We start from the raw sequence: 25,789 nt of genomic DNA, 5'->3' as shown, positions 1-25,789 counted from the left end.
TTAGCGCAAGATCAGCCTAAGAATTTCTGAGGACCAACGTAAAGACTGGGGGGGAAGCAAGACTGGCTGCGACAGGACTAAAAAGACCTACATGGTTTAAAACCATGCAAAGCTAATCCATGTTTTCAGTTGCAGTGTGAATACCTATAACTTACCTGTGTAGACATTCCTGCCTTTCCAAAACAGCTGAACAACAAGATGCTGTTTGTCTTGCTAGAGATGAAGCTTAGCCAAAAATAGAATTTCAGGTGAAGATTTATGGAACAGAGTACTTCTTTAAGCCTCTACCTCTCACCAGGCACCAACCAGAAGTCTTGTGCTATTGCTCCGAACACCTCAGCTTGTTTCCTATTTGTTTCAGGATCCATTTTACTAGGGTCTTCAAGTGTCTCAATTTTGTTTCAGCTGATCCTACAATGTTTGCCTAGCATTCATTCCCTGCTTGCTTCTCACACTTGTCTAATACAAAGTCCCTTCTTTCTTCCCATCATCCTGCCATGATTAATCTGAGAATCTTCTCCAGTACTACAGCCTGTAAAAGGCATCTGTGTTTTACATACCAGCTCTCCAGCAGTTTTCACATTTCCTCTGCTTTACCCTGCTCTGCAACTATTATTTACATCTATAACTTGATCCATTCCCTCTCCACTTTTTCCTTTGAGAGCTGAGGATACCATTTGCTGGAGTGGTGAACCCCAGGCAGTGGGACTCTGTGCTTAAGGTACCTTGGGAAAAGCAGCTTGCCTCTAAACGTCAAAAAAAATTACAGGAATATTGTTATTGTAGCAAGACTAGCGCAAAGTCAGGGATCTTTAGCATCAAACCACACAGCACTAACCTAAAAATGCCCTCATGCATGAAGAAAAAGCTCCTTTGGGAGATGAATCATTGAAAGGGCACCAGAACACCCACCAATGAACCAGTGGATCTTGTGTTTTTCTCCCTAATGCCATCCAAGTGCCAGCACCGGGGGATAATGAGAGAAGTCACACTGATCATGGCTGCTACAGGCCAGATACAGAAGTCCCATGTGGCTTCTTTGTTTCCACCCCTGCTGCAGCAGAGATCAGAATTGGGCTCAACTCCTCTTCCAGCAAACAGCAGTGAGCCACAGAGCATACTGAGACAGCCATTTGACTAGGACTGAGCACAATTTCCAGCTATTTCATCCCCTCCCTCACTGCTGCTTCCCTGCTGGGCTTCATTAGCGTCAGCAGAATGTGATAAATGTGCCTAACAAACCTAATATTAAAATTTTGCCATCAAAATCCAATGCTCCAGAACCACCTACGACCTGCTACTAAATGTCAGCCTGCTGCCCTCCTTGTCCTCAGGTGGCCTAGGCCCCTTCTTGTCCCAAAGGGCTACAGAGGAAAATATCACCTCTTCACCCCTATTAAAGAGGTCATTGAGCATTAGTGAGAGCAGAACAGATCAGGCAAAGGCAAAATGCATTCTTGGGACCCCAGAGAAGAGTGGCAACAGCACTGAATCTATCCTCTTAGAGGCCTTTACAGTCCCACAGAAGGTGGTGTTGGACAGGAAGAGGAGCCCACAGTGGGATGACCAGCCCACAAGAAAAGCTCCTTCTGCATCACCGATAGCAAAGGTTGGGTTTATTCCCCACAGGTGGGCTGTCACTGACACTAGGAGATCACAGCTCCTCCCAGTACATAGTCCCAGCTAGCCCTGAGGTAGGGACTAAATTCTCCTCTGGACATGCAGATCCAGCAGACAGACGTCAGCTTTACAGCAGGTAAGTGAGCTTAACAGTCTCTGTGCCAAGTCCCTTTTCTGCAGAGAGAACTGCTGCTGCAGATCCCTCTGCACCCCCTCCTGCAACAGGGCCTTGCTGTCAGCACATAACTTAAGGTGAAGGCAAAGAAGTGCCAGAAAAGCAAGCAGAGCACCTGCAGCTGGGTAATTACCAGCCAAGCCTGGGCTCATGATGATGCTGTGCACTGAACCCTGCCTCAGCTCAGCCGCTAGATCACTTGGGAGAGGGCAAGGGAGGGGGACAACCAGGAAAACGCTTGGATACCGCAGCTAAATGTTAATGTCTCATAATGAGGGGCCTCTGGTGCCAGCTTCCATCAAGGACTTGGTGATCTCACTTTGACAAAAGCGTCACTGCCCTTTCAGCCAGCTGCAGCGAGCCAGGAAATGCTGGCCTGAGCAACTGGGAAAGAGAGGGAGGCTGAAAGGGGTCACTGAGCTAGGAAGGAGGAGGATAATGAGTTACTGCAGCACTGCTCTAATGGTACCTATCTAGGCATGCCACATGCTATCAACTTCAGAGCTCGGCTTCCTCACAGCAGCCTGTAGAGATGAGGCAGATATATCCCCAGAGGAACAGTATGCCCTAACCCTACTCTTTTAGCAAGAAATAAGATCTCTGCTGGTACAGGATAAATCTCTCAGTAAGCTAGGAAACAATTTACTGTTGGAGATGAGCAACACATGCCAACCTGCTGCCTTCTTGATACTTCCTTCCACCCCATATGGAGGATTTGCCATACAACAGAACACTCAAATCACTTCAGAAATGGGAACAAAGCCATTTCTTGTCTCCCAAATATTTTCTACTGTCCTCAGGAGTTCCTTCCTTCTGATAGACTGAAGTTTGTTGTTGAAGTCTCTATCTTAACTGCACCACCCCAATGGCAATTTCCAAAACTGCCGTGACTGTTCAGACACTTGAGTTTCGATGCTACTCCTACCCCTGGGAAGATCCAGAACGTAAAGTAGAGACTTTTGCTGGATGGCTTTCTGTTTCTGCCTACTTCTTTCCACTGCACTAAATCTAATTTGAAGCCAGCTGTTCACTAGACAGTCTGAAGCTGTCCTCGCTGTCTAGGTTAGGCAGCACTCTGAAATGCACTCACATTGAGTGTCATTGTTCTGGGAGATGGAACATCCTTTTGTTCTGCTTATGGATAGCATCCAGCTGCAATGCAAGTTGAAACAAGGAAAATTCCAACTAGATACTAGGAAATCATTGTTTCTTGAAGATTTTCAAAACTCCACTTGACAAGGCACTGAGTAATGTGATCTAAGTTCGTTCTGCTTTTAACACGAGATTGTACCACAGACCTCCAGAAAGTCCTTTCCAACCTTAATTATTCTGATTTTACCAACATTGTCATAACGACTGTGCTAGTGAATATATTTCCAACAGTTACCAGAGAGACAACACAGAAGTCCTCCAAAACAAGTTCAGATATCTTGAGGTCAAGAAGATTTATCATCCGTGTATATGCAGACTTGTGACAAGCCAATCAAACCAACAAAACAACCCTAGACTTTTTCAGAGAAGAGATGAGCCTGAAACTGCCCCGATCTTCTCTTACTGTCTTGTTACACTGCAAAGTACACACCTCAAACCTCTGAAATGATAATTTCATTTTCTAATAAGATTCAGATCACGTGTGGTTTTAATCAACATTAACAAAAAAAAAACCCCAACAATATAGTAACATCAGACCTCCCTTTCTGTCATAGATGGACGTTTATAAGCGGCCTCCCCAGAATACCCATTTCTAGAGACTCATAACAGTCATGTCTTAAACTGATCTGCAGATTAAAAAAACCACTGAAAATGTTAAACCTGCTGGCACATCACAGAATTATTTTTTCCAAGCTTTCAGTACCAAGACCTCAAAGACCAGATGAAAAGTGTCAGATGGTCCTTCATTTCCATTTCCTCCATATAGATCCAGCTTAATGGCCTTTAACTTTCTGCATGACATGTGTGAAAAAATGCAGTGAAAGATCAAGATGTATTAATGCATACTCAAGAACATTTCCATTTTTCAGTGGGGCCAAATTTCAAGCCCCTACAAAACACACAACAGATTTTATTGCTGCTCTTCCCCACTGGCCCCAAAACAGAAAAAGGGTCATTTCTTGGTATGGAACCTAGTAAAAAAATCCTCAGAACAGATGGGGGGTTTGGAGAATCAGTTATCTACATACATCTTCATCAGGGCACCCACACATTTTCCAGGTGCTTTTACAGTAGAGGGAGGTTTGGCCAACAGCAGTGATTTAAATACCCTCAAGACCCTGGTTAAGAACTGATACAGTTTCTTCTGCTCCCCCTAACATTTCTCAGAATTAATTTTGTTTGAAGCCAGTGCTTCAATTCATTAAAAAAACCCCACACAGCCAAAAAACCCACCAGACACACATTCCGATCTTGCAGCTTTTTAATGTCCCTGTAACTCTACATCTGGTAAGAAAGATGTTGGAGCTGCACTTCCTTTCAGACTAATTTCAGTTTTAATACAAATTGTGTATGATAAACTGAGAAAGAACACATAGAGGAAGTGTTTTAAGCTGGATCCGGGGAAAAAGAGGAATTTCTTCCTCAACTTAAGCTATGTAGAAGCTTTCTGTGCATGTCAGCCTGGGTTCAGCCACAGTCCCTGTCACTCAGGCCAGTAATTAATGCAACTTGTCAGATTTTTAGGACTTGGATTTCCCGTCTCCAAATCACACTCTTTTGTCTCATAGGTTACTAATGCCATATTATTGTGTTAGGTCATAACACTGTGTTCTTAGCTTGTTTTATGAGACAGCTGTTCCTCTGATTTTGTACTTCACGGTGACAAAGGATGACAGATGAATGTGCAGTGGATACAATTTGCTTCCTGCCTCACTTTATACTTTTCTCACAATTATTTTTCTTTGGATGGAAAGGAAAGGTTGAGCATTCAACCCAAGGAACACTGAGCTAAGCAAACTGACATATGTAAGTGGCACCAAGACAGCAGGCTGCAGAGACCTTCAGAGTCACAGCAACAGAATGATGCTGCATTGCCTAAGTGTAAAATGCTCCTTCTATTCACCATCAGAAAAGAGAACTATTTCCTCCCTCCTCCTCCTGGGAGAATGAAAACAGATCAGAACCTCAAACCAATCCTTGCACTGGCAGGAACTCTAAAGGTAGACTTGGGAGGGGTTGGAGGAAGATATAAAGGCTGGTAGCTGGAGACACAGAGCAACACTGAACTGGAGAGACTCAAGGGAAGGAGGAATCAGAGACAACAAAACATGAAGATGAACCTGAAACTTCTTTTCTGCCCTGGATTCCTTCTGCTGCTTATTGTCAGTCAAAACCAGGCAAGGGCCAGGCCCATTTCCAGCTTACAGGTAAGTGACTGGCTGCTCGACAGAACTGAAGGAAGCTGATGCTTCTTTAGGACTTAGACACTTCCATTCTCTCCGTTTCTTCCAACCCCAGCTAAAGCAATAGGAGACACTTAAACAGATCATGACAGCAGGAACCATGAGGTGGGCAGACACAGAGTTATTAAATGGAGGGAAACTAAAGTAATTGATTACTGGATTTAAATTTCTGATCACATGAGGCAATTGAAAGGAGAACGTTTCCTCCTGTGGGGTCAATTTGGGGATTGCAGATTTAGGGTCATCCTGTGACTGAGTGAGGCAATAAACTTTTGGAGTAAAAGGAATTTTTCTGGAAGGATTTCAAACTAGAGCCCTAGAGCAGTCGCCTGCATGCTCCTCCCTGAAGCCCCTGGTTTAAGCTGAAAAGGGAATTAATGGGCTGAACCTGCACGATCTCCTCCTCAGCTCAGCAGTGCAGTAATGCAGTCCCTGCTTGCAAGTCCCAGAGGTAGAACACGAGAAAGAGAAAGTGCGCGTATGTGTATTTGTGTCTGTGTATATGTGTGTGTATTTGTGTGTGCAGGAATTCCAAGTCACTAGGAAAACACATTTCAGCTACCTGACTAGGGATCTGGTATTCCCAAATATGAAGTAACCTCCTCCCAATCTGTAAAGAAATATATAATCCTTCTAGCACCAATTTCAGCACGTGTCTTGTCATTGCATCACTTCTCTTATTATTCCAAGGTATCAACCATTTTTTCTTATTCCTTGTTCACTCTTGACATAGTCTTCCACAATTTATCCCATACCCCAGATCCAGGAAAGATTTAAGTAGCAGTTTGTCAGCTCAGAACTATAGAATACAGTAACAACACAGAGCCTTAGGGCATTTTGAGAGAGCATACAGCGTTAGCTCAGAGCAGCTTGGTGAGCCACAAGAAACTAAGGATAACCATCATCAGCTTCAGAAATCAGTTCAGTACTTTCATCTTTTGATAAAGGTTCAAAATAAGTTTCTCCAAACTTAGCACTGAGCATGGCTTATACAAAAATAATGACAGAGTTCCTAGAACCCCTCCTTTTCCTCTCTTTTCCTCACTCTCCACCTTTCCCTTTTTCAGAGTCTGTCCAAACTGTTAGATGAGGACCTGGAACATCCCCTGGTCTCAGAAGAGAGGGCCCATGAGCAAGACAACATGATCCCAACAGGTGCCTTTGATCAGCAAGACGCTGAATTCCAGTGGACCGGAAACAACAGGGACCAGCCTGAGGGCATGTCCATGGATGACAGTGCTGTCCAGAGGTTCTTCAGTGACCTCCTAAGTTTACCCCGTAGATACCGAGCCAGAAGCAAAAAGGGCCTCTCCAGGGGCTGTTTTGGTGTCAAGCTGGACCGAATTGGGTCACTGAGTGGACTGGGATGCTAACTGCTTACTATGGTAAGAGAAAGCCAGAGGAAGGTGGTCTGTGTGTTTGTGTATAATTTGCATAAATATGCAGAAGAGCAGATTTAATTCAGCTTTAAGAAAATGGTGCCTTAAAGTAACTTTCACCCTCCTATCGCAAACATGTTTTACTAATTTTACCCTCCTCAGAATTCACTGTTATCAGATATGCACTTAAAACCTGTGAATGCCACATCTCTGCTTTACCTGCTTTCAGTCCTTCCTCCAAGTCAGCTGTAAGCATTTCATCTTGTCACAGAAGCCAGGTCAGAGAGGTTTTCACCAGTCCCCCAGGAACGCTTGTATCAATCCAAAGAAACTCTGAATAGAACAGTGGAGCTGAACCTGGCCCTAGAACAGTAAGAAATCAGTTAATTTCCATGCATGAAATCCTGTCCACTTCTCTTTTTTTATTTCTCTGCTTTCTTGACAGGACTGACTTTGAGGTGTCAAAGGACCTGTTGCCTTTCAGCAAGATATTCAGCCCTTATTCACATTGGCTCCACCAATCCATCTACTACATGACGTACTGAGCAAATTGCACCCCACCTCTCCCCTGAATTACTGGGCTAGTGAAATACACCATTGCTGTACTGCCTATTTGTATCGGAGTAATAGTTTGTGAACATCTATCTGAAATTTACTTACAAAAAACCATTTGTATTGTTTGTGTACTAAATGTATAAATAAACAAGTCTCATTATGTCACAGATAATAAACTGTTTTTCATAATTTGGTGAATTTGCTTCAAGCCTTTGTTGTGATTCTTTCATGTATCATTCCTGAAACTAAAACAGTGCCTCAGTTTGCAGGTAGACACAATCCACTAGAATTCAGAAGCATTTCAGAGGGTTGCTTTCTGATAAAAAGGACTTTTTAGCTGCTCTTAAAAAGGAAAAAAACCAAAACAAACACACAATCAAACAAGCCCTTCTTTTTACCAAAAGAACATAAATATAACAGGATCAAGACTGACATAGCCATCTTCATAGAAGAGCTATCAGAAACCAGGACACCAAGCCCCAAGTCTTTGCCCATCACAACCTGAACTAAAAGGGAAGCTGTCTTAGCTGACATCAGTAGAAAGCTGTTACTCTGCATTTGGATCTGCCACTGACAGAGGAAAACAACTGTTTCTTAATAGTATATCTCACCTTGTCCAAAAAAGGTAGCATTTTTTTTTATCTGAAGAAAGTTCAAGGGCGCCCTACTCTTCCATAGGCAGATCCAGATATTGCAAAGCATTTTTTGAACAAAAAAAAGTCAGTCAAGATTATACAAGAAATGTATCTGACCATTCTATTTTTTAAGCAAAGTATTCACTGAATCTAACTATGAATAAATCAGAGAATAGTTACTTGGCAAACATCCTGAGCCAAAGGAATTCTGTATGAAGGCTGGTTTGCCAAGATCATGACTGTGCTATCCTGATGCTAATGAGAGCTGAACTCTGCAAGCAGCTGCATGGAAATCAGTGAGGCTGCTCACACCAACGTCCACAGTGACAGTCACAAATGAAGGCACAGCTGTTCACTTCCAGCCTTTTGCTTGGATTGGACAGATGGGCTACCCAGTTGTACTCCTCCCATTTTCTTGCCCACAAGAGAGATGCTCCTAGAAGAAAGTATTCTGGTAATAAGCCTATTCCTAACAGGACCCTTTGATGTAAACTGCAACATGGAGCACAAATATGTATGCAAAGCAAGTTCATCAGCAACCCTCTAGCTGCACGTGCTCTGAATCTCTGGCAGTTCAGTTCTCACTGAGAAAGCCTGTTTGCACAGAGCAGCTAGAAGTCCAGTTTCTGGGCCTGCCTCACTCACTTAAACTTTATGATTTGGTTCTGCTCCTTCTAACCCCAATTCCCCTAGAATGAAGGTGATCCAGGACCCATTGCAGAGCTATTCAGAGCCAAACTAGAGAAAGCTTTGTTCTTCTCTCATGCTATTTTCAATATGTAGCTTCCACCCTGATGCCACAGACTTGCTCTAGGAAGGACATCAGTACAACAAGCTCATAAACTTATATTTCAATACTTAAGAGCAGACTATCAGAGACCAGAAAGCACAGAATGTTTTGTTAATGGAGATACTATCCCCGAGCACAAACTACCAACAGCTTCTCTGTTTTCTGCACAGTAATTCATGGGCAAATTCTCCTGGAGGTCTGGAGTCTTATCAGGCAAAACAGATACACTCTCCCTTGCTGTAGCTCCCATCATACAAAGACCTCTGCTCAAACATGAGCAAAGAGATTTCTAATTCATAATTCTAACTTAACACATCTTCATACAGTCAGAAAGAGATTTTTCACTTCTTTTCCCCCAGTACACAACTTACACTAAGAAGCAGACATGCTTACTTGTGGAAACTTGATAGGAAGCATCCAGCTTTCTTAAATAGAGTCCCTCCTCAGGTATACTAGCCCCAGGGCTGGCCCAGGTGCAACCTATATGGTGGAAAGGTTAATTCCCACAGCCCGTGGACATTAGGGTGTCAAACAATGAAGAGCTGGTGTTTTGTGACAGTTGGTGCTAATGGGAAGGTTATAGCCTCCTTCCTAGTAATCCTGGGTCTGATAGCTTGCTCCCAGCTCTCAGTAACCCTAGGAGCAGGCACATTCTCATAGGCATAAAAACTTCCTGATGTTGAAATTTCACTGAAAATCCAATGAAGGGTAAATGCTACTGGAATTTGTTTCCTGAACATCCTTAGCCTTCTTCCAAACTCAGCTACACTAACATAAACTGTGGGTCATTGAAATTATTTGCAGATCAAATAACAGAGGTCAGAGGAGGTTGAAGACTGAGTTGTGAGCACTTGTGAACAGAATCCTAAGAAGATGAATAAGAAACAAATAAGAGCTCCAATTCCAATGAGGCTGAGCTGGTAAGGTGCTATCCCATCACCTGGCATTTTGTGTGAACATTTTAAAAAGCCACTTTTCAGAAAGGAAGCACAATTTATTTCACATAAAAGGCTCCATAATTAGATCCTGAGGACTGAAACCAGGTGTGTTTGTACTTTAGATAATTTGCTGAGTTCTATTAGCATTTAAATAATCAAAGCTAACCTTTGAAGTTAGCATGCCAGTCAGATGGGGGAAGCTCATCTCTAGCTGTGTCATTTCCATCTCCACTAAGTAGCAGTGCATGAATTTACAGACTAGGATTACAGAAGTTGCCAAGGAGAAGAGCCTGCAATAAAACTACTCCTACAGAGAAAGAAACACACAGATATATTTCTCAAATGTGTCTGCTTTTGGGGTACCTGTTTATAAGTGATGTTGGGCAGCAGTCAAGATTTAGTCTCATCCAAGACTCAAGTCTGCCTAGTTTAGTATTAGAGGGATAAATTGTATTTACTTCCTTTTGACATCACACAGCTCCTACACACCCTCACTACTTTATCCCTTTCCACTCCTGTCTGTCTTTACTACACACAAAATTGAGGATGATGCACATCCTCACCTTAGCTATCTGCTCTTATTCTGAATCAACATAACACTCCCACCTGAATCGAGCTTCCTTCATTCATATATCATACTTTCAAAACACACACCTCATTTCTCTGTCAGACTCTTCTTTGCTCTGATGCTTTAAACAAAGCCACCTGCCAACTGTTAGGACTGCTGGATGCAGAGATCATTGTCCCACACCAGCTGATGTTGCTAGTTTGGTTCCAATCTAAGATAAATTATGTCAGTTGTAGGTAGATTTGTGGAACAGAAGCACAATAAAATGGGGGAAGGAGATGTAGAAACATGTTGTTGCTTGTTCGTACAGCACCCAGCAGTGGTAAGTCTACAACAGCTTGGTTTAAAACCCTCTGAACTCAGAGGAAAGGTTTTCTTTGGCTTTGCTGAGCTTTGGGACAATCTCCGAAATAAGGGCCCAAGCAGAAATCACTGCATATCAAGTGAAATCAGAGAGATTTATGAGTGTACTGGCTAAGCAAATGAGGAAGGCAGAAGGCAGAGACTTAGTGTAATTGCTTTAATATTACCCAGGTGGTGACTGAAAGGACCCTGTCTGCTGCTCTACCCACTGGATATTATGGGTTCTACCTCTCATTCTGTAAGGATCTAACAGCATCCTCTTGATTTGCACCCTGGGATCAGTGGAAATTGTATTGATGTATACTCACATAGGAGAGATGCTGACAGTTTTACTGCAAGTTAATAAGAAACTGCTGTAAAGCTCTGAGAATTGGTAATTCAGAAACTTTTATCTGGGGACCATAAATCCAAAGATCTACAAAATCTCTTTAGTTGGGCAAGGCCCCTGGGCTTTCTGGAAAGCACATTTGTGCCATAGGAATTTGTCACTCCAACCCAAGTTGTGGGGGACAGAACACACCATCATTTATGGGAAAGATGGTGGGATGTGAGGAGGGGGTGGTGAGTGATTCCCTGCTGTAGTCAAGGCATGCCTGGAGAGCAAGTAACGTTTATAGCAAAGTGGTCAGCTATACCATTGCTCGAGGCAGACTTAGGCTGCTAAAAGGTTAGTGCCTCTTGCTATAGAGGGAAGGGTTTGCAGACAGTGCTGGAGGAAGTCAAGAACCATCATCACATAAAATTGCAAGGAAGGAAAAACTCCTAAACCTGAATCTCAGGACATGATCTATTCACATAGCACAAAAAGAAAAAGCTGTTGGGAGCTGCTGCAACAGAGGAAAATTTCTGATTCCCCCCACTTCTCTCCCCCATAGAGGAGAAATGATCCATCCCTCATCCCCTTGGATGGGAAATCAACCCCCTGCTTGGGCCAGCTCACAGCTCCTGTGTGTCTGCAGATGTGAGGCAGAGCAAACAGGCAGAAAGGGCAAGGTCCTTTCACTGCATCAACTCCTACCTAACAGTGATGGAGAGTGGAGGGGGGGGAAATCACTGGGAAAATGAGTGCTGCCGGGAGGGGAGGATATGACTCTGGAGGAGTTGCTGCACTCAGGGGACCCCCCTCTCCTGGAGGGTCACCTGTAGGGCCAGTTGTAACCAGTTCCCTTATCAAAGCCGGGGGGCAGAGTGTGGCACTCTGGCTCCTGCGGGGATCTGGAAGGAGGCAGCTGAGCTCCCTCCAGGCACAGAGTGGGGATATAAGGAGAGGTATCCATGAGAGGCAAAGCAGCATCACGGTGCCGAGCTGGGTTAGGATAGGATAGGATAGGATAGGATAGGATAGGATAGGATAGGATAGGATAGGATAGGATAGGATAGGATAGGATAGGATAGGATAGGATAGGATGCAGCTCCCGGTTCTCTGCTGCGGGGCCTCGCTGCTGCTGCTCGTCCTGCCGTGGGCAGGAGCGCAGCCGGCCGGCGGCGAGCACGGTGCGGAGCTGCGGTCCCTGCAGGTATTGGGGCTCCCGGGGCGGCCACCCGCACCCGTCCCGCCGGGGCGAAGCGGGCAGGAGCGGAGCTCCCTGTCCCCCCCGCCCCTCCTCCCCTCTCCTTTCCTCTCCAGGACCTCCTGGAGGCGCTGGGACAGCTGCGGGAGGAGGAAGGGGAACCGGGCCCGGAGGACGAGCTGGTGGCCGGGGCTGAGGACGGCGGCTCCGAGTGGGACCTCCCGGGGGCGGAGAGCGGCCCGGCGGGGGCCCCGCTGCCGGCGCCCAGCCCTCCCCAGCCGGCGGAGGGGCAGAGCCAGTGGAGGAGCCTCCTCTCCGCCTACAGACGGAGGCACTTCTCCGGCTGCTTTGGGATGAGGATGGAGAGGATCGGCGCGCAGACGGGGCTGGGATGCAACCAGTACAAAGCCCGTAGGTCCCGGGTCAGAGCCCGGGGCACCCCGCGGCGCAGGGACGCGGAGGAGGCCGAGGCAGCCGCTGAGAGCGGCCGCTGTCCCCGGTGGAAAGCCCCGGAGCGGCTCCCCCAGCAGTTCTCTGCCCTTTTCTCCCAGGTTTCTGGAGGAGAGGGAGAAGCTGAAGCCGGGACCGGCCCCCAAGCGCTTCCCGAACCTCCCGGCCGGCGGCCAGCAGCCAGCCAGCCAGACTGCCCCCGGAGCCCCCGCGGGGGTGGGGTATGGAGCAATAAACTTTAGTACAAAGCCTGCATTGCCTTTTGTGGGTGTTTTTTCGGTCACGGCGTAGCACACGTCAGAAGACACAGAAACCCCCTCCAGAGAGCTCTTCTCCCTCTGCCGTAAGGGCTCGGTCCCGGTCCCGACCAGGGCATCCCGCCCGGTGTGGACAAGCCTTTGCCGGAGGGTCGCAGCAGAAGGATGGTGGTTACATCCTTCCAGGATAATGATCATTGACCCTCCAGGCTGCATTGAAGAGGCTCTGTCCGGCACCGGGGCCAGCTCTGGGACCGTGGCAGCGAGCTGGGATGCCTTTCCCGACAGCTTCACCGCCACTAGCTGGGAATCCTCCCAGGAGGTGGGCTCTGGGCTTGGGGTTAGATCCAGGTAGTCCCACACGCGCCCTTGTCCCCTGGGCTAAGCCGCTGGGTCAGTGCCAGGGTTGGCACGGGGTGCCACTAAGGACAGAGCGGCTACATCGCTTTAAAAATACACTTGACCGCGGCTGCTGAACGGCTGCCGGGGCGGGCGAGGGGCCGAGACGCGTTCAGGACCCGGGACAGACGCCAGTCGCCCCGCTAGTCCCGTCGGGCTCCCCCCGCGTCCCCCCGCCTGCCCGGGGCTCGGCATCCCCCTCCCCGGGCCCGCAGTGCAGCCAAGCCCGGCTCCCCCGCCCCAGCGCAGCTCGCAGCACTGCTCCGCCCCGAGCTCATGTCACTCGGCTTCAGCAAAGCCCCCTCGCTCCTCTGCCCGGGGGTCACGCAAAGCCCCTCCGGCCTCTCAAGGCAGGGCTGTGAAGCACAGGCAGCCCCAAGCAGGCAGAAAGGCTCAAGGCGCTGCCAAACACCCCGCTCCGAAGGAACCGAGAGAGGCAGGGCCCCTCCTGCCCGCACTGAGCCTGGAGAGTCCAGCACGGGAAGGGGCAACCACACCACAGGGAGAATATACCCCCATCAGCGGGAGAAACAATCCATGTTTGGGGTGAAAATAAGTTTCCTCCCCCATGGAAAAAGTGAGGCACCAATTAACTATCTTAATTGCAGAGTGGCCTGTCCTGTGATCTTGGTGCTGCATGTCCTGCACCGGACACTGTTACATTTCCCTTTTGCTTCCTGCACTGATCGCCTTGTCTCTTCATTTCCTTCTTAATCTAATGAATTTGTGAGGCAGGGAAAGAGCTCGGGTGGGGTACGGCGTAGTCTTGACAAAGGGTTTAGTCACTGGGAGATGAAAGGAATCCAAATCCAGCCTCTTCCTCAGAACAGGACTACCGAGGCTCTTTACAATCAGCTCACACTTGTCACGTCCCACTCAGCTGAGGGAGACAAGTGACTTAGATTCATAAATCCCCAGCGGAGCGGACAATGGTGAGACAAGTCTCTCACTCCACTCCAGCACTCTCCAGCTGCAAACCAGCAATAGGAGAATGGAGATGACTGGAAGGATGTGCAGCAGGCAGGGGCATCGGTTAGGACAGATGCAACAGCAGAAGGCATCCCCACGACATCAGCCCCTAGGCTTGCAGTCCTTACGGGGCTGAAAAACAAGGACATCTCACCATCCTGCTGGGGAAGGAGCAGTGTCGCCCTCAGCTGAGCAAAGTCCATGTACCATCCTCCTCCTCGCAGGGATCCACACACAGGGGTGCCAGCAGAACCCTTGGAGTTCTCCCTCTCTGCTCTGAGCAACCGGTGCTGCTTTCTAATGCAGCCTCACGTCCCCACACCTCCCATCCCGTACCCTGGGATGCTGGGGAAATGGGCCAACTTCCCAACCCTAAAACTGGTCACAGTATGCTTTTTGTAAGAACCTGCTGTCCTGTTAAGGCTCCCAACAGGGGTTTTACTGGCCAAATGGTCAGCTGAGCATGGGCAATGTCTGGGTCTTGACTATCCATTGCTGGGTTATAAAGCCTCAAGTTCATATTAATCTTGCCAGGGTGATGATACTGAGACACCCCGAGCAAACAAACAAGCGAGCTTTATAGCTTCAAAAACAGTGAGCTGAGTTCTGACATTTCACACTGCATTTGCTTTGGCAGGACTGTGAAATGGATAATAGAGAGCAAAATTTGGCTTTGAAAATACAATACCTACTGTGACAGCCATTTTATCCTATCTATGTACATGAAACAGTGCACAGAAATCTCTCTGTCTTAGAAAGTGTTGTCAAGACTGAAGTCAGGCCCCTGAATCTCATTTATCTGCTGTGAAATACAGAAGATGGAAATGGAACAAACCAGTAAAAGAAAGGAGTATCTCTGGGTCTAGGTTATTGAATACAATCCTGGATTAGATTGTTTCACAGGGACAGGTCACTCAAAGCTAAATACTTCACAGCTGTGACTGATACTGTGTTGTTCGGTTTCTTGCTGCTGGGTTTGTGCCCCAGGGGTTGCTTTACAGATGTGCTGAGCTCAGGTAAAACTCAGATCAAGCGACAGAATGTTTTTGCACAGAGACAGCACTTAGTGGGTGGGGGAGTGTGTGAAAGGAAAGAAACAAAAAAAACCCCAATAACAGATCCTAGTTATCTTAAATTGAACACTCAATACTAATGAATAATTCTGGTTTATCTTCTCACACTTTGTAGGTTTACAAAATGAAGTTATCCCCTGGCACAAACACACACATACACACCCAAGAGCAGCAGTAAGAGAATACTTGTAATTAATTACTGAATTATACAGACACTGCAGTATGGAGTGTTAAATAAATTTAAAAAAAGCTATCAGGATCTTAGTTCTTTCTTAATAGCACAAAATAAGAATGCATTGGGACACACAATAATACAAAAAACAAGTATTGCCTCCACGTACTGAAAAAAGAAAGCATTGGGGAATAAGAGGGAGTGCTCTTATAAGAAAAGGCTTCATCAGAATGAATGCAGAGTTGGGCTGACTTGGGACTATATTAGGAAAAAGTAGCATTTGAGCTTGACTTCACAACCTTGAGAATGTCCTTTCTAGTATAATTTTGGTAGCTGATCATGTGAACAGTGTGTGCACATGTTTGTACACAAACACCGTGTTAAGACATTTAAGAATTGAGAAATATTTTATTGCTGTATTATTATTTAGAAACTGTACTCAGGAGATTCTTTCAAGATCTACATTTGTATTCAAAGTCAACAAATTATTACTAGACTGACAACTTGTTCATATATTCATTCTTCTTTCAATTTAGAATAACAAGAAATGTTAGGAAAATGAGGGATAAGCAATATGCTTCATGATTTAGAACTCTCCTGCAGTTCTGTAAAAAAGATCAATTTTTAGTTGCACTATATGCACAAAGACAGTGCTGGAAGAGGAATTGGCAGCGAATCTACAGTTTTGTAATTTCTCAAGCATAGGCAGTTTTTAGTTAAACTTGAAAACTTCAGCTCTCAAAGAAACTTTTTTAAAAAGAAGAAAGAAAATTTATTTTTAAAAAATAAATACTTCTTGTTTTTAATATATTAAACTAAATATTTCATTTTAACCCTTCCCAAAACACACATATACACAAATACATTCATTCTTCCTTGGGGCCCGATTCTGATACTTCTGCTGAATAACACCGAAAGCCATCTATCTAAAGTCCTCATCAAGCAAGTTGTTTTCTTGTATGACGGTACAAGATTATTCCTGAATCTGACCATCTCTTCTTTAAATTTTATTGACGGAGGATCAAGCCTTACCATCGATGTTTAAAGAAATCCCATTGATTTAAACACTTAGCTGTTAATAAAAACTAGCATTTTTCAATGGTGCCGAATTCAGTTGTCGTGGGGGGCTGGAGGTACTCGCCGTCCCTGCAGAGTCACGTCTAGAAGTTATTATCCATATTGAGGTGCAGATCGGGGCGCCTCTGTTGTTGGCAGCATACAGATACAAAGTCTCAATGGTGATATCACCTCAACAGCAATGGGAAAAGAGAAGTGGCCCAAACCTGGGATTTTCAGCACACTCCATGGTATGCAGTGGCTGTGCATATTCCATATATAGAAGGAAAGTGTGCACGATGCTCTAGGTGTCCTAAAAGTAGATTTATCTTCAGCCTTTACTCTCCACCAAATACTCATCCGAAAAGCCTACTGTCTTCCCTATAAAACTTAATTTCCCCATGGAAAGCTTCTAACTGAGTGGAGTTTAGAGCAGTTTCAGGGTTGTTTCCCATCTCTGTAAATCTGACCATAGGGGTCTCTTGAAAGAAAATTGCTAAGAATTTCCAACTGGACTATGTAATCACAGCGCCTGGTATCAAGAGGAGGGGGAGTGACATGAAATCACTGACTTGTGACATACATTCCTCAGCAACAGCAGCTGCTGCCTAATGACAGCTAATAAAGGGAATCTTCCCTTGATGGAGCTGCGTGCCTGCAGTGGGACTGGAATGTGCCCCAGATAATTCCACTGATAACCTAGGAAGCAGAGATCACACCCAAAGAGTATAAAAGACAAACTTTGGAAGAGAGAGGATAGGACAAGGAAGAGAGAGACCTGAAGAGACATCTCAGGAGAAACAGCTTGAACTTCCCTACTCCCAACGAACCCAGCGCCATGGACACTAAAGGCTCATTTTCCTGTGGCTTCCTCCTGCTGCTGCTCATCCAACTCCAGTCCAGCAGAGCCAACCCCATCTACAACCTCAGCCCTGCCAAAGAACTGGCCAGCATGGAGGTGAGGACTCTCTCCTTTTGCAAGGTTAAATTTTTGGGGTGCTTAGCAGAGTGTAAGGTGGTGTTTTTGCCTTTCTTCTGCATGATCAGATAGCCACATTGGTGATCACATGCTGGGGAACAATGTCTCAGTTCTTCACAGGGGTTCAGAGAAGCTCTATAGAGCAATATCCCCCCATGCTGGGTTCACTTGAGCTTCTAGGTAGCAGTGGGAATCAAAATTCTGATGTTGTGGGATGTCCACGTTGGGTTTTCAGTTCTTTTTCTCTTAGAGATCCACCTTCTTGGGAGCAGAGTCCCAGAAAGGGAAAAAATCATCAAAGTAGCTCTATAAGAACAAACAGAAAACTTTCAGGTGGGCCCCTGTTTATCCCACTAAATGGCAGGAACAGGGAAGCAGGACAGCCATACGGCTCTAGCTTTGTGGATTTAAGAGAACTGGCTGAATGTGGATGGGAGATGAGGAGGTAAAGTGGAGCACCCAAAGTCAAACTTTTAGAAAAGCTGATGGAGGAATAGTATGATCAGTTAGTGTGACTCATCCAAAAAAGATTCTACAGCTATGAAATTACCAGATGCAAATTTTAATGAATGATAGAGAACATCCATTGTTGCAGCACAATACAAGCTTAAGACTCAGTCTTGCAAGATGAAGTCTGAAAGCTCAAACCTTTCCTTGGACTGGTACCAGTGACCAGCTTCTCACAGGAAAAGACCCTGAGAACAAACTCCCTAAGATGATTAGGACAGTGTGAGCCAAAGCTAAAACTGCCCCATGTGTCTGGGCTGTTTCCAGCAGTTAGCTGAGAAGAGTGGCTTCCAAATGCATTCACTGTTAAGCAAGCCATAAGGCTCACTCCACTCTACTTCTTGAGATGGACAATTAGATTCCTCTAATTGGTTGAGTGGCCCTTGAGGAGGTTATCTGATCCCTGTCACACAAAGCTTTAAAAATTATAGAGAATGGTACCCAGGAATAAGTCACATAGCAGACATAAATTTAGCATACAGGTATGTTCAGGGAGATATATGTTACTTTAAGGAGCAGCAATCCTGTAACTCCTGGGGCAGAGATTAGTGAAAGCTTCTCCAAGGGATGTCCACTGAAATAGCCAGGGGGGACAAGCAAGCAGATGGTCTGAGACAAAAAAAAAGAAAAGCCAACTGCTGGCAAGCAGCATTGCAGGCAACTTCTGAGAACATGGGAGTGGACTAAGGATTCAGAGGTACTTTGAGATTGTGTACTATTGGTGGGGTGAGTAGTATCTCCCTGTGCAACTCAGACCTTGCTTTTTTTCTCTGCCAAGAGCTCTTCTAACCTTGTCAGTAAGACGCACTTTGGTGGCGAGCAGCTTCATTCAGCTCTTATCTAGAGCTACCCATAGGGGGAATTCAGGTGAACAGGGATTTACTGCAGAGGACAGAGCTCAAGCACCACCAGCAACCATGGGATCCAACCTGAGAGTCTCCCTAGGGCTGGCTATGGGACCATTGATGAATGCAGAACTGGGTGACTGGAAGAGCTAGCAAATGACCACAAAACTAGGAGTTTCATGAAAACAATTCTTCTCTTGTAGGCTCTGCTAGAGAGACTGGAGGATAAATTTGCAATGATTGAAGCCCTGGAGTCCAATCCTGACCTGCAAGAACCCAAAACCCAGGAGGAAATCCCACCAGAACTCATAGATGACAATGATGACCAGAAGGCTGAACCCAGGCTAGCACCCAGCACTCCTCTGTCCTACAGGGACCCCTTCCTCAAGAGACTGAGGGGGCTGCAGATGCCCAGGATGATGAGAGATTCTGGTTGCTTCGGGAGGAGAATTGATAGAATCGGCTCCCTGAGTGGAATGGGTTGCAATGGTGAGTCCCACCTAAGCCATTTTGCTGAATTGTGTCATGTGACGAGGAGTAGGTTCTCATTTCAGTCTTTAATAAAACACAGTTTGAGAAAGGAATTCATTTTAGCCTAATATTTAAACTAGCGTTGGTCTTTCAAAAGAAACCCTGTGTCTATTTATTTGGTAGGTAAAAGCATTGCTGACAATGGTGGCCTATACTGAGAGAGAAACAGATTCTCATAACATTTATTTCATGTTTGGCTTGCAGGTTCCAGGAAGAATTAGGACAACATCCCTATACCCTACTCTGAAGAATGCTTTACAGTACCCGTTCCTCCCAAGATGAAAGCCAGATGCTTTCTAAGCTCTTCAACAGAAAGTTATTCCTATTTTTATTTATTTATTTATTTATTTATTTGATGTTTTTTAAAGAACATTTCTTACTCTAGCACCAAGAGACCATCTTTAAATAAAACTAACACATTAGACATCTATGCTGGACCTCTCTCCTGTCTGTTGCAATAAAATTTCTTGCATTTTCCTGAAGTCAAAAGCCTATGTTTTATTGGTACTCTGGTACCCACAAGGCTGGATCTAACTTACACAAGATGGAGAAAGTATGAACTTGGTAGAAACAAAAATGAGTTTTTCACTAGAGTTTTTTCCTCTGCACTAAGGAATTATAACAGATTAGCAGGAAAAAAAGCTTGCTCAACATAGAAAGACCAACATGAGTCCTCCTATAGACAGGGTTTCAGTAACAAGAGAGTCCTTTTGCTGGTATAGATTATTCAGTCAAGGGAACTGCCACAAATCCCTCACATAAGCAAGTTTTACATGAAAAGAAATAAGAAAAATTGTAACACTCCACAAGTTTCAAGATAACCAGAGGGAGGAAAGGGAATTCATTGTATATGCTTTCTAGCACTGAGCAAATAAAGGTTATGAGCATCAACAGAAAGATACATCATTAACTGTGTCTTGTCTCACTGTGCATGTGGCTGAGGTGCTGATCCCCAGTGTTCCCTGATGGATCCTCGGTGGGCTTGAATCCTACCATGGTATTTCTCATGTGAGGGCAGATGGGATCACTCCAATTACAAAGCAGCTTGTACAAAACATTTATCACTTTCTGGAAATGGCCCCTCATAAAGTTGTTCTAAACATGGTTAACGGGAACACTGCAAGTCTGATAAAGGTTTCATTTAAGCCTTTGTAGCGAGATTTCACACCTTTGATCTGAATTTGGCCCAAAACACATTCTCCCCCTCTCCAAATAGAGTTATATTGCCAAGACCACATACAGTTAGCACTCCAGGGACCAAATAGCTTGGATTCCCATCAGCCACAGCAATGGCATTGAGTCCAGGCTCAACACAACTGTCCTGTGATTGCACGTACCGCTAGAAACTGCGTTATTTTGAGCATCTAATTTTGGGTCTCGTTCCTAGCATCCATTACTTGAGCACCCCGACAAGCTCGGTCAGGGCCTAAGAACACATCGGCACCAGGATACACTCAGCTGCAGAAGTCTAATTCTGACTTTGCTTATACATATGTGCCCACAGAGAGGAACAATACTTGGTCAAGATAGGCTACGGGGAGGCAGATGTGCCAGAGCTGTGACAGTTGCTGACAACAGCTCTCAGGAACCATAGCTACTGTGAAACTGTAAGTCTGAGTGCTGAATGGCACAGCACTCCTGCACATGCCTGTTCACAGCTAGGGCTGCTGTGCCACTGTAACAGGGTTTATGTCACACATCACATTTCTGACAAGCTGCCCTCCCAGTCACTCCCTACACTGCTGACACTGAGAGGCACCTGCATGTCCCTGCCACGCTGGGCCTTGTGATTCTTCCCCAGGGAAGAAGAGCAGAAGCCTACTCTGAGGCAATCATTTTGCTCCACTTCAAGGGGAAACAACACCTAGTGTGATACAAATCACATGTCAGAGCCTCTCCTTCCAGCAGCACCAGCCAAAGTTAAAATACTCTGTGCAATAGTGCCCATGTAGGTTTCCCTGGCAGGAGAACCGATTCCCAGGTCAAGACTCCCAGCCGCTACCACGAGACATCTCTGCAGCAAAAAGCTACAGTGACTTTGCATTTACTCAGAGACGGTTTCACAAATTGAGGTGGCATTAAGTCATCCTCTGGGGAGCCTTTGTGGGGACAACGTGGCTTTGTCTTCTCAAACAGGCTTTCCAAACACACCCCTGCAGTCAGCAGTTCCCTGCTGCAGCAAGACAGGAATGCTCAGGTGGATCCCTCCACAGTAGGATGGACAACAGCCTGACTTCCCATGTGCTGCTATAAAGGAAAGTAAAAACAATCCTCGTACTCTAGCAATAACAGCCCTTGCTGGAGCTGAATTTTACCCAGTCAAGCAAAACTTGCATAGACACTGTAAATTGTCCCTCCCTGTCAGCCCCTCAAGGCACAAAACACTAATGAGTTCAGTGGAACGTGCTAAAAATGGCAAGAAGAGTTGGTGCTGCCTGGCCCAAAGCCAGGTGGGTCCAGTATTAACAGCAAGCCAGTTCCTGGTGGAACAAGTCTGTATTGGCTTGCAGACAGTATTTTAATAGACCCTGCGGTCTGGGAGAACCTAATTGAGAGTAAGCAATCTAGGAAAAAAGCATCTCTGTGGCTTGGCTGGATTTTTACTGCTATTCCCATAAACACACTGAGCTGTAAAGCTCCCCCAGGGAAATCTCACAGTCAGGTCAGAATAGGACTGCACACAGAAATGAGCACTTGGAAAAGCTGAATGAGAGAAACTTAGCACTGATCGGCTCTAGAGGCAAAGAGTATCACCTCCAAGGACAAGCAAAGCTACCACTGGTCCTGTGTGAGCTGGATCAGAGAGAGCAGGGAACTGTCTTGGGAGCAGCCAGTCCCAAATAAGCACTCACACAAAAGCAACCCACTGTTTATGGAGACAGCAAGGACATCTGAAAGCTAAATGTCTCTCCAGAGCTGTACTGATTGCCTTCTGAAGAGGGTACAGAAAGACTGTGACCAAGAGGGTGAATACAGAAAACATAAAAGGCTCCACCAGGAACTTGCTTTAAGGGAAGCCAGGAATTTCAGCCTGTAGGTGCAGAAATGAAGGATCCTGGAGCAAGCTAGCAAGTGAATTAATTTATCATCTGTTTCACAGAACAGCCATATACCCTGTGACCCAGCAGTACCAATGGCAAGTGCCACAGTTCTTTTCTTCACCAAAGGTCAGCAGGGGAAGAAAAGGCAGTTACCACAGCATGGGATGGATTACACATTCGTGCTCTACCTTACTTTGCAGCAACTTGGACTTGTGTTCATGGCTCAGAGATTCAAAGGACAGTCCTGTTGTCCCATATACACATCCGGTGCTAACCTGACAGCCTTTTATTTCTTCTGCTTCTGCTGTCACTGCAGTGGATTTGCACAGTTGCACATTACCCACGGAAGGATACAGGTATTTCTTTTAACTAGGCCCTGCTCTCTTCCAGCAGTAGCCAGTTCTGCACAGACCCATGTCTAAATGAAGGTGGAAGGATCCACCTTCGATGCCTGTAAATTTTGAAAACTAATCCTAGGAGGACGTTTTGGAGGAAAATATGGGATTGGACAGGAGAAGAAAGAAGTAGTACCAGACTCTTGTGAGGGCCATGAACTGAAGATATATTAATCTTCAGTTCTATATTAATTCCTACTAAGTCTTCACACCTATCCAAGATACATCTCAAGTCTTCTAGAGAAAATTCCCCTAGGGGAAGGTAAGGTTGGTGACGTGTCAGTAATAGTGCAGGAAAAAGGCCATGCTACAGAACAAGCACTTTAGAATTTTGCTTTAGGAACTGTGCTGAGTTAGCCGCAAGACAGGGAATCAGTGTAGCTTGTAATTGTAAACAATTCAGAAACCGTCTAAGCACAGGATGCCTTTGGGAGAAAGCTATCACTGCAAAGCAAGAGCTAATGTCAAAAGCAGCTAATGCAGGTTTGGTTCCAAGCACTGAGCATGAGGCAGGGCCCTGAAATCCTGCCCTCCTCCACCCTGTCAGGCATCAGAGGGCTTTATAAACCATAATCAAACCCCCACAACACAGCACCTAGGATGCATCCAAGTGCTATCATGCTCATTGTGCAAAGGAAGAAATAGCCCAGTGGGATCAGAGAAGGAGCAGGCTAACACCCACCACCCAGCTCTAATGACATTTGCCACCTCCTGCAATGCCAGACTTCATACTCATTTCCTAATAGCTTCTGGCAGTAACCCTCACTGGCAGTGCATAATTCCTTCCTTTGAACTTGGAAATACAGTAATCACACTAGCATGCTTCATGCACACTGTAAGGCACGAGCCTCGCTTGGAAAAGTGACCTGGATGGCGTGGGGTTTTTTTTGCAAATTAGATTTGAGGGTTTCTTTCCCCCTCAGATGCTGCACTATCCCCTTCCAGCTTCCCACTAAATGAAATGTTTCACTGAAATCCCAGTGTGCAGGTAAGAATGCCAAGAGGAGCTGTCACCACTGCTTTGTTTCTCTAAGAAATCATATGTGAAGTATAGGGCACACATCCTCCACTGCTGCAGGGAAGTGTGGAGCTGTGCCAATCTGCATAACAATCTGGCCATATCCAGCTTGTTTGATTTACTTTCACTGAAGCTTGGCCCCCAAAGGCCTTTCCTGATTGACATCTGCTTGATAAGTGTGTCCCAGTCATCCTAGGCAGCAACTCTTTATAGACAACAGTATGCTGGCACCATGCCCAGAGCCAGAGGCTACCAGCAGTATGGTCATACAGTTCAGAATTTAACAGAAAGCCTGTTGACAGCTCTGCCGTGTTGAGAACAGCCTCTCCTCCAGTCTCTCACAAGCTTACCCAGAGGTACAGCTCCCATTAGACAGTTGGCACCCAGTTGTCCAACACTCATCTCAATTTTCACACCGAAGAAGGAAGAGTCCAGAGACATGCTGACAGATAAAGGAAGGGGGATCTTTTCTGGTGCTTTTCTCACACCTTTGAGGTGTGAAATGTCTTGAAACAAATCAAGAACATTTCTTGCAGCAGATGTCCCTGTTCTGTCATTCCCTGCTGGAGCTGAACCATTACCACTCCAGTGACAGCTGCTATGGACAAATAACTTTAAAAGGGAATCTTCTGCTGGCTCCAATCCCCAGTCCTTTATGAGAGCAAGTGATAGAATGCAGTGGGCTTTGTTCTTTGAGTCTTATTCCTGCCATCATTGCAAGTATAAAGGGAAGAGGTGTCAAGATCAGTCTCACGGTGAGGAGAAATAAAACACCAGAGTGAAACAAAAAGGCAGGAAGAAATTTCAAGGCCATAGGATGGGTTCTTGTACCTCACTGCTGGCAGCCAGAAACCACTGCTGCCTTTGGCCTTTTTCATTGACTGCTTGTAACAGTTTCTGAGGCCAGCTTTCCCATCATCCTATCTGAACAAACCAAAAGGAATTAGTACAACTGGGGTTCCTAGTTCAAAGAATCCTGAGCACATCAGTTCCTCTCTCAACGGTACAACTCACCCTTTGTAAACAGAAGGTTATACCATGCCTGTATTTTGTTTTCCTATCAGGAGATTCTATCCCTGACTGATATACTTCCACAAAAAAAAAAGACAAAAAAAGGGCTTACAGTTGTAATCACAGTTTGGGGTCTTTTATGTGGAAAGGAAGGAGGATTTGTAAGACCTTCCCCCTACCTTCCCATCTCCTGAATGCTCTCTTGTAAAAACCAGCGGAATACTGTATAGATAAAGAAGCAGAGTTGGGAGGTGGCAAAGTTTTAAGAAAACAGAAGGTAGTGAGAAGGCAGCTAGGGTCAGGCCTGCTATGCTGGGAGTTGGGAAGAAGCAAAAGAAAGATAAAATCGATGTGTAAAGCTGGGCATCCCACAGAGATATTCTCTCGTATAAGCATCAAGGAGCTGCTGGGGCAGTCAGCAGGGTCTCAGGGTTGTCCTGTCTTTTCTGTTAAGAGTTATGAGTTCTTCAGCACAGTACTGTTTTCTGTGTTCATTTATTCAAATTGGTGTATATGGGTTCCAGTCTCCTGCTCCTAAATGCTTAAGAATCACCAAAATGTGTGTCAAATCATACATGGCCCATACAGAGACTTGTGCTTTTATTTCTGCAGTTTTGTAGCAGCCTGGAGAAAGGGACATCGTGATTACTTTTAAACAGTGATCTCAACCTCTAAACCTCACAAACTGATACCCTGCACTTCCCAGATGGTGGTGGAACTCACTTGCCATCTCATTTCAGCTGTGAACAAGCTTTTTCAGACACTGTATCTGAAAAGCTACAGTGGATGCTGAAGAGGCTGAGTGTAACCCACTGCGGCTGAAAAGTGCTTCAGCACCCTGGACAAGAAGAGCAGCTTCATTCTCTCATCTTACACACAAGTGCAGCCAAAGCTCCGGGCAGCCATCCTCTGTTTCTTCCTGTGGGTGCTGCATGATATGTGTGTGCACACATGCTAAAGTAGGCAGCTTGTATCCTGCCAGCAAAGCAAAAATTAAAAAAAAAAAAAAAATCTCAATGAACACCACTAAATTCTTCTGCTAGATACACAGTTTACGGGTATGGGGATCATGACACATGGTTGGATTTAATGAGTCTATAAACTTTGGTGGAACAGGATTTTAATCTAAACATGAAGTTGGTTGCTTTAAGCATAAA

At 45.5% G+C, this 25,789-nt stretch overlaps 3 protein-coding genes across 4 annotated transcripts; all 3 read left to right on the top strand.

Moving 5' to 3' along the window:
- The first annotated feature begins 5,022 nt into the window (after positions 1-5,022).
- LOC141933601 (C-type natriuretic peptide 1-like) lies at positions 5,023-7,169 on the top strand. The gene is made up of 3 exons (XM_074848394.1): positions 5,023-5,154; positions 6,258-6,575; positions 7,015-7,169. Exons 1-2 carry the CDS (start codon positions 5,056-5,058, stop codon positions 6,561-6,563), a joined length of 405 nt encoding a protein of 134 aa, XP_074704495.1. The 5' UTR covers positions 5,023-5,055; the 3' UTR covers positions 6,564-6,575; positions 7,015-7,169.
- A 4,458-nt stretch (positions 7,170-11,627) lies between these two features.
- On the top strand, positions 11,628-12,632 carry LOC141933518 (natriuretic peptides A-like). 2 transcript variants are annotated; one of them, XM_074848254.1, is made up of 3 exons: positions 11,661-11,935; positions 12,046-12,340; positions 12,481-12,632. In XM_074848254.1, the coding sequence occupies exons 1-3, from the start codon at positions 11,825-11,827 to the stop codon at positions 12,504-12,506; spliced, it is 432 nt and encodes a 143-aa protein (XP_074704355.1). In that variant the 5' UTR covers positions 11,661-11,824; the 3' UTR covers positions 12,507-12,632. The 2 variants fall into 2 exon arrangements, with proteins under 2 accessions (XP_074704354.1, XP_074704355.1); XM_074848253.1 differs by having other exon boundaries at positions 11,628-11,935; positions 12,046-12,632.
- A 4,417-nt stretch (positions 12,633-17,049) lies between these two features.
- On the top strand, positions 17,050-19,649 carry LOC141933600 (natriuretic peptides A). The gene is made up of 3 exons (XM_074848393.1): positions 17,050-17,263; positions 18,840-19,125; positions 19,372-19,649. The coding sequence occupies exons 1-3, from the start codon at positions 17,144-17,146 to the stop codon at positions 19,386-19,388; spliced, it is 423 nt and encodes a 140-aa protein (XP_074704494.1). The 5' UTR covers positions 17,050-17,143; the 3' UTR covers positions 19,389-19,649.
- Positions 19,650-25,789: the final 6,140 nt, after the last annotated feature.

This window comes from Strix aluco, chromosome 22 (assembly GCF_031877795.1).
Source record: "Strix aluco isolate bStrAlu1 chromosome 22, bStrAlu1.hap1, whole genome shotgun sequence".
Classification (NCBI taxonomy): Eukaryota; Metazoa; Chordata; class Aves; order Strigiformes; family Strigidae; genus Strix; species Strix aluco.
Note: the sequence above shows the minus strand (reverse complement) of the source record. Positions and strands in the feature narration are given on the sequence as shown.

Coding starts and splice junctions, on each gene's coding strand:
- LOC141933600 (XM_074848393.1), top strand. CDS start 17,144: ATGGACACTAAAGGCTCATTTTCCTGTGGCTTCCTCCTGCTGCTGCTC. Junction 17,264..18,839: donor AAGAACTGGCCAGCATGGAG/GTGAGGACTCTC, acceptor CTTCTCTTGTAG/GCTCTGCTAGAGAGACTGGA.
- LOC141933518 (XM_074848253.1), top strand. CDS start 11,825: ATGCAGCTCCCGGTTCTCTGCTGCGGGGCCTCGCTGCTGCTGCTCGTC. Junction 11,936..12,045: donor CGGAGCTGCGGTCCCTGCAG/GTATTGGGGCTC, acceptor TTTCCTCTCCAG/GACCTCCTGGAGGCGCTGGG.
- LOC141933601 (XM_074848394.1), top strand. CDS start 5,056: ATGAAGATGAACCTGAAACTTCTTTTCTGCCCTGGATTCCTTCTGCTG. Junction 5,155..6,257: donor GGCCCATTTCCAGCTTACAG/GTAAGTGACTGG, acceptor TCCCTTTTTCAG/AGTCTGTCCAAACTGTTAGA.